Below are 8655 nucleotides of genomic sequence, written 5' to 3' on the forward strand. Positions count from 1 at the left end.
ATGTAGGTGCACCTCGGGTTCTCTTTTCAAGGCCACTGGGCAGCTGGATTCAGGGGTGTCTTTTGAGGTCGGATTTCACCTTACCAGGCCACTCCTGGTTGGGAGGAGGTCTCCGTGCAGAGGCTGAAGGCGACGTCCGGGAGTCCTCGTGGGGTCAACCCACGGTGGACTCGGACTCTGGAGTGCTGGGGACCTCAGTGGGCCACTGCAACTTGGGTCGTAGGCAACGGGTGCAGTGGTGGTTCCAGGCATTAGGTTTTTTTCTTGGGAGTTTCTTTTGAACAGAGCGGATGTTCACAAGAGGTCCAGTCTTTGTTGAAGGCAGTCAGTCCTCCCAGGGTTCTGCAGGTCGCTGGCTGCAGGACAAAGTGACTTTTGGCATAGGCTCTCTGGATAGTGCAGACAGGCTGGTGGGCGCCTGGTAGCTCACTTTGCCACCTCAGTTCAGACACAGCTATATGCAAATCAGTCTTGACCCTGTGCCTCATGGAACAGTCCAGCCCTAACTGGCAAGCCATGTCTTTTCTGAACCGGAAACAAGCATCCAGGGACCGGTTTCTGGGTAACACCCTTCATCAGCCAGGCTACCTTGAATCCAGTGGCAAATTGAGCAAGGGACCCACGTCTGGGCATACCCTGCAAACTTAGGGCGAACAAAGCAAACACAAAGAGATGATGGACTGAGCGCTACAACTTTTCAGACACACACCCCCAGTCAAAGATCTGGGTTGAATACATCATCATTCTTTAGCTCACTTTGCCACCTCAGGTATGCCCTCGGGTATGCCCAGACGTGGGTTCCGTGCTCTTCATGCCCCTGGAGTCAAGCTACCCTGGCTGATGAGGGCTGAAAGCATAAAACCGGTTCTAGGATGCTTGTTTCCAGTCCAGGGAGGACCTGGCTTGGCAGTTCGGGCTGGACTGTTCCCAGTGGGCGCAGGGTCAAGACTGATTTGCATATGTCTGGGTCCAAACTGGAATGGCATGGTGAGCAAAAAACAATGGATTTAGGCCGAGATTTCTGTACTGGGGTGAATGTATGACATTTTTCTGCATTCTGTCCATCAATTGTTGTTTGTGCAGTAATAAACGCAACAGCACCTAAAAGGAAGGATGACATTCTAGGTCTTACAGAGTTAAATTCTAAGTTTAATTCTAAGTTTAATTCTAAGTTTAATTCTAAGTTTAATTCTAAGTTTAATTCTAAGTTTGTGAATAATTTTTCAAGTAATCATTTCCCATTCAGAAGCTGTTGCAGAAAAGAAATGTCTTTGGTCATCTGATTGTCAGCAAGCATTTAAAGATCTGAATAAGGATTTTTGTGAAGCACTACATACACAGGGTTTTGACCCAGAGTCGAAACAGGTGATAACAACTGATGCTAGTGAAAGGGGTATAGAAGCTAAACTCACACAAATTGGGAAGAATTAGAAAAAAGTAGTAATAGCTTTCGCTTCTCACTCAATAACTCCCAATGAGGAAAATGGCTCGGTAATTGAGAACTTGATGCTAGCATGTGTCGGGGCTTGGCATATTACTGTCAATATGTGTGGGGCTCCCAATTCTACTGAGGTGTGATTACAAACCACTCACAAAGATACTCACGACTATGGGGCTTGTGGGTCAAACACATAAGCTACATGTCGGTGAGGTAGCTTGATTATACTTACGAAGTGCATCAGATGCCTGTAGCGAAAAATAACGTGGCAGACTGTTTTAATTGGTTACCATTTTATTGAAAGAAGTGCAAGAAAATGAGTGGAATATATGTGCTGTGCAGCCAGTCTACATGGAGGAGAGACCAAAGGAATAAGTGAAGAATGGGAGAAAAACCATGAGCAAGAATAAAACCATAAATTAAATTAGTAATTAGACAAAGGATGGTTACCGATAAGTAATTGAAGAACTCATTGCTTTGCATTACCAGACAAGGAACATACATGCATACTTGGTTTAGATATAAATAATAATTTGTATATGTGTGTTTATGTTCATATATTATATGAAAACAGTATTTCATAATAGACTGTACTCTAGATCCACTTTTTTAATTTTTTTAAGTGTAGCATATGATAGCATTGGGTCATCACTTCTTATGACGTCATTTAGAATGGTCTATGCGAATAAGTCGTCCTACTATTTTTAAAGCTCGTGTCCTGGTGCACAGGTTTCTGTTGGGCTGCATCCTTGTAGTAGGCATGCTCAGGTAAGTGCCCCAGGTTCTGCCCTATGCAAAGCTAATGTCACACGAGTGAAGCATTCTTACTTCCAGAGGGATCGCCACTCTTTTCTTTGCTCAATTTTCATTTAGCACACTGAGGAATAATATTATGTTACTCTTCGATTTGAAACGGTTGATGGGTTCCAAATATTTAGTAGCATTCTGGTCAGAAGATTAAAGCAAAAATTCACATGATCCTCCCAGTGCCAGGTCTGGCCAGTACTCTACATCATGTGCAGAACCTGGAATGCTATTGCACCCTCTCCAGTCACCAGTGAGTTAGGGATTGGCTTGCAGAAGACAAGTTGCACTAACAGTGAAGAGTAATTGCATTACAATTGAGAATTCCAAAGCAGCAGCAGCATCAATCTGGCCTCCGTGACTTATGAAAACATTAGGGGCCAGATGTAGGTGAAATAGATTTACCGATTTTAAATTACAGAATTTTAACGATTCGGTAATTAAAAATCGGTAAATCTATGGGGTCGACATGTAGGTATTCCAGATGTGCTGGAATACCGAATCGGATGATTTCGGTATTTACCGATTCGGTAAATACCGAATCGGTAATGCCCATTCATTCCTATGGGCTATGAAGCCCATAGAAATGAATGGGCATTACCGATTCGGTATTTACCGAATCGGTAAATACCGATTTCCACAAGGGTGCAGGGGGTGTCACTTTGACACCCTCTGGCACCCCCAAAACAGGCTCGGTGCCATGTGGCAGGCATACATGCCCTAAGGGCAGGTCTGCCTGTCACATGGCATAGGTGTGCATGCACACATGTGCATGCACACCGGAATCGGTATTTTGCCATCAAATTTATTTGATGGTAAAATACCGATTTGGTAAGGCTCCTGGGACTCTGAAGAGTCCCACCTACATATGGGTGGCTCAGATTCGGTAAATTTACCGATTTTTTATTTTATCGAATCGGTAAAATTACCGAATCGGTAATTTTACTGATTCGGTAAAATAAAGCCCCCTACATGCCAATCACCTATTTACCGATCGGTAACGGCCGAAAATACCGATTTTCGGCCGTTACCGACCGACCTACATCGGGCCCTTGGTATTCTCCCAAATTATAGACAGCAGAATCTCTGAACATCTCTAGGTTAGTACTTCACATAAGACGACCAAGCCCCTGAACAGAGCTGCTCCTACACATCACCTTGCACACGATCACGAGACATTACTAGGAAATAGAAATAAACAGAACATAGAATGTAACCATGGACATCTGCGCCCCCTTATCTGGAGACTCACAAGCTCAAGCCAAAAAAATAAAATTGCTTTTTTTTTTTTACTTGAAATAATAAAAAAAGGAGCTGTGGTGTTGAGTTTCCCCATCCGCCCAGTAAACTACCATATTTACTGCTTAAAAACGGCCATTGTTCGCAGTTGTGTAGCTGTTTGCAATGTAACAATATGTCCTAAATCATTAGGTGCACCCTTCCTAAACAGATATCAATAATTAAATTCATTCAGTATAAAAAAGACCAATATTGACAGAAAAACACACATTGTGTTGTATGGTAATTGCATTTATATAGCGCTTACTACCCCCGACGAGGCGTCGAAGCTCTTGTTCGGCGAGTAGCACGCTACTCCGGGACCCATAGAGGATTAGTGTTGAATTAGTATAGTGAAACATGCAAGTACATTTTAAGTGGTGGATAGGTTAGTCAGTTATTTGGATTTGGAATGATAGCAGAAGGATAGAAGAGGACAAAGGTTTGTATTTATATAGCGCTTGTTGACGCACGCTATTCAGGAAGCCTACAAAGGATTAGTGGTGAATTAATATGGTGAAATATGAAGTAATTTCAGTGGTGGATATTAGTCAGTTATTTGGAGTGAGAAGGATAGCGGAGGGATAAAAGGATAAGAAAGATTTGCATTCTTATAGCACTTGTTACCCCTGATGGGTGTTGAAGCGCTTTTCTGGCGAGTAGCACGCCACTTCGGAACCCATAAAGGATTACTGTTGAAAATTAGTATAGTAAAAAATATTAAGTAATTTGAGTAGTGGATAGGTTATTCAGTTATTTGGGTAGTATATTAATATAGTTTAATATGGAATTTGAGAAGTGAACATGTTAGTCTGTTTCTTTCGATTGAAAAGGATAGTGGAGGGATAAAAGAGTGAAGGGGTTGTTTTTTTTTTTTAGGTCTTAGCAGTAGGAAGAGGCTTTTGGATGAGTAAAAAGGAGTTTTGGAGGGGGGACTCAGAGGGAAGAGATTTAGGGCCAGATGTAGGTGGCCAGATACCGGTCGGTAACGGCCGATTTCGGCCGTTACCGACCGGTATTTGGAGTTTCAGATGTAGGGGGCCTTAAAATTACCGATTCGGTAAATTTACAGAATTGGTAAATTTACAGTTTCTGTAAATTACCGAATCTGTAAATTTACCGAATCGGTAATTTGTGATGTAGGTGGCACTGAAAACAGTGCCACAGACCCTTCAGAATTCGTTATTTACCATCAAATACTATTTGATGGTAAATAACGAATTCCTGTGTACATGCACATCTGTGCATGTACACCTGTGCCATGTGGCACACATACATGCCCTAAGGGCATGTATGCGTGTCACATGGCACACAAGCCTGAATCAGGGGTCAATTGTCAATTCGGTAATTTTACCGAATCGGTATTTACCGATTCAGTAATTGCCATTGGTTCCTATGGGCCTCAAGGCCCATAGGAATCAATGGCAATTACCGAATCGGTAAATACCGATTCGGTAATTACCGAATATTCCCGATTCGTTAAATTATTCTGTAAAAATACCTACATAGCATTTACCGATTTGTAAATACCGAATCTGTAAAATTCGGTACTTACGAATCGGTAAATGCCTTTTACCTACATCTAGCCCTTAGAAAGGTTTGTTTTAGGGGATCGGTATAGTAAAAGAGGGGTCAGATGATGCAAGGAGGGGTAGAGTAGGAGAGAGTCTAGAAAGGGTTATTTTGGCAATCATAGTAGTGGTATGGGGTTTGGGATAAATGAGAGAGTGGATGTAGAGGATACATTGATAGATGTATAGGATGAGAGATAGGGTAGTGCATTGGAAGGAGTAGTAGAAGAAGTTTGAGATGAGTCAGAAGGTTGGACTAGAAGATCTATTGAGCGAAGTATAGGCTGAGAAATAGGGTAGTGCATTGGAAATGCTAAATTAGAAGAAAGTGATAAATATATAGATCCATAATTACATTGAAAGTATATAGATACATAAAGGAGTTAAGTATATGTAGATTAAAGATATTGATAGAGGCACAGGATGAGAAATAGGTTAGTGCATTGGATATGCTTTTTCAGGAGAAAAGTAACAGACACATCTTCATGCCACTGTTTGTCCAAACCGAGCAGCATTTCTTCCTGGCCAAGAGTGCACAAGGAGGATTTAGCTACCACCCCTTCCTACTGGCTAGGATTTCGTAATTGGTGCTTGCTTTAGGGTTCTAGGTTGCACTGACTAAAATGCATCTGCTCCTTATCTCAGCCTCACCGGAATTAATTTACGCTCTGGTCCTGATGCAAGCCATTTTGAATTCTAGTTTCAACACAGTCCTGAGAAGTATGTTCTGTGTACTTGCTTCATAACGTTACAGTCATTATGTAAGCTTGTTCCGTCTTAGTTTCAGTTTGTCACATCCTCCGTGCACTACTTGTCTATGGCGTTCTATATCTTGCAGCCATCCATACCAGAGCACTTGCTTGAAGTAATACTAAAAACTCAAATGCACAGCTGCTGTAATTTCTAAAATGTTTAACTATTTCGCTGTATTAAAAGTTTATAAAGCATGATGTTTCACTGAAGGCACCTTCAGGACTCCTGGACAGCAGAACAGAGTACATAAAACAACTGACAGCTGAAGCCATCACAGAAGAAACATACAAGTTGAAAAGTAAATAAAACAGCATAGATGGAAAGGGCACAAAGTTCAGACAATGTATAGCGTAGGAGACAAGAACTGTTTGCAAGTTCTTTACTAATTACATGAGTGACTTTTCGCAAACTGAAAAGAATGTCATTTATTTTCTTCATTCCCAACGATAGACGTTTCTAACAGATATATGCTGCAGACAGATTTAGGCTGGTTCTCTTTTCATTTATCTTTTCCTGGCTGCTTTCCAGGTACAGTCTTTGTGTACTGTTGTTCCTCATAACAGGGTCTCCACCCGGAAGCACCCAGAAAAGAGGCACTAAGAGGTGTGATGTGTCAGCACATCCCAGTCATCAGCCAGACAAAGTGTGATCAGCAAAGATAAAAGGCAGGGCTCACCTACAGGGCACCCTATAACATGCACAGACTCTGCAGTTCCACCACCTCTACCCTACCATCTAACAAACGGCAGCGCTTCAGGAACTCTGATCAGCTGCCCATTGCTAACAAGGCTTTATCAAATGTTTTTTAGGAAGCCAGTCACCTCAGTTTCTGGAGCTCCAACCAGAGAAATGCAGCAACATTGCCACTGTCGGGGATGCTGATCTCTCCCTACACCATATCAAACCACAGACATCCTAAACAGATCCCAATGTGCTTTATAATAAACCAACACTGAGCCACACTTGAGGACATACTATCTAGCATCTGCAGAATCTCTTTTCAAATGTTTGCATCCAGCAGTCACTTTACACTTCCAAACCCTAAACTGATTAGCCGTGCTATAACCGTGATCCAGTGATAACTTAGCAGCGGACAGACTGGTCACCCTACTCTAGTGCATTTCAGAGTACCCAATATAGCACTATAGTCACATGAAAAGAAGGTATTTTTTCTACAGTCTTCCATCCTCAAATGATATGCCATCTCAAAAACATCTTCTCCATTCCGAAAATCCAGCATGAAAAAAAATGTATCTTGCCTTAAAATGTCTAATGGTCACTTCTCCTTTTTCCTTTCTAGGGGCTCTCTAATTCCTTTTCATCTGCTACAAGCACCTCTCTGTGAGTGCAACCTTCTGAAAGAGATGTGCATGTTTTCCTTCATCTCTACAACTATTGCTGAAAATTGGTCACACCTAATTTCAAAGAGCACAATCTCTCCTTTTTGGAGAGTGATATCCCAGTAACCTTACACTATCTAACCTCCTCTCATCTATTAGCCTACCAAGCATCTGCATGAACTCACACTTCCCCAAAAGGATTTAAAATAATTCCTATTACTGCACTCTACCACAAAGAAAATGGAGTGAGTGCATGGGAAAGTTTCCATGGGAGCACAAGACAAATCCCAATAACCAGATGACAAACCACTAACCTTAGGTTCGGCAGTAGCGTGTTGCCTGGCATAAAGTATTTCAACGCCTCGCCAGGCTTAGTTACGTGCCATATAAGTGCGAATACAAAGCATTTATGTTACCTGTGCGTTGTTGGGCAGATTAACTGAGTGGAATCGAGACTAGTGATGAGCAAGTAGAAGCGAGATAGACGTTTCCCATTTCCGAGTATGCTAAAAAATAGTACCCTATACCACCATGAACACACCTTATCTCAGATTGTATATTATTTAGTCATACATAAATGTGGTGTACCATATATAAATGAGCAGTCCATTGCAATTGCTTGGAGCATCTTAGACTATGGCAGTGTAACAAATAAAACAGTATATGTGCTTACACAACAACGAGCGGCTAAGTCACGTTCAAGGTAAAGACAAGATACCAACCTCTGCATTCTCTGGAGGCGGGAGATTCCACACTCAAGCTGGTTTGAACGCGGACTGTGCAGCCTCCCCGTTTACAAGTACACTACGCAGTTATGGTCGGTGTCCCCGCCGGTGTGACATTGCAAACAACTAGAAGGCCTTGCCCACGGCTTCCTGCAGCAGTGGTACCATTAATCGTGTAGTCTTGACTCCGGTGGGACTGTGGTAGTGGTTTGTTCTTCAACTTTGCAAGGAAATAGTCTTCCCCTGTCCATTCCCTAGACTGCACAATCCAGGCGAGAGGTTCCTGGGCTTGGTCATTACATCCCGCCAAGATGTCAAAAATCCAATAGAGTCCTAACTAGGATTGCCGCTTCCGACCGAAGAACTTCAATAGACTGCAGTCAGGGAGGGGAAAACCGAAACCAAGCTTCATACCGATTGACAGGCGCCGGCGCCATAGATTGTAGATGTGAGCGCCACTGACTCCTCCTATTGGTTAGAATAAACGTCCCGCCCTGGAAAGGACGGCCTACCTATCCCTGCAAAATCCGCCCCTTTGTGCCGCACCGAGACATGCCGCTCCTCTGCTCCGGAAGTGGTGGTACAGCCGCTAGTGGCCCGGCGCCCAGCCCCAGCACCGGCTTTTACCCAAGCGACCGACCTCTTTTGGCGAAGTGATGGTCTCAAATGATTCTGTCGTTGAGTAATACACATTTTTCCATCGAGAACGCGCACCCGCCGCTTTCTTCATACTTCCGCGCTATTAG

At 42.9% G+C, this 8655-nt stretch overlaps 1 protein-coding gene across 3 annotated transcripts in view; it reads right to left on the reverse strand.

Moving 5' to 3' along the window:
• The window catches only part of SLF2 (SMC5/6 complex localization factor 2), a 374767-nt gene extending 366448 nt beyond the window's left edge, over nt 1-8319 (reverse strand). Inside the window, exon 1 of one of the 3 annotated variants that reach the window (XM_078643649.1) lies at nt 7907-8319. In XM_078643649.1, the coding sequence (XP_078499775.1) occupies nt 7907-7914 (8 nt within the window). In that variant the 5' untranslated portion in view covers nt 7915-8319. The remainder of the gene's footprint in view (nt 1-7906) is intronic. The other 2 variants (XM_078643650.1, XM_078643651.1) reach the window with 2 other exon arrangements.
• Between the last annotated feature and the right edge of the window lie 336 nt (nt 8320-8655).

This window comes from Lissotriton helveticus, chromosome 5_1 (genome assembly GCF_964261635.1).
Source record: "Lissotriton helveticus chromosome 5_1, aLisHel1.1, whole genome shotgun sequence".
NCBI classification, from domain to species: Eukaryota; Metazoa; Chordata; class Amphibia; order Caudata; family Salamandridae; genus Lissotriton; species Lissotriton helveticus.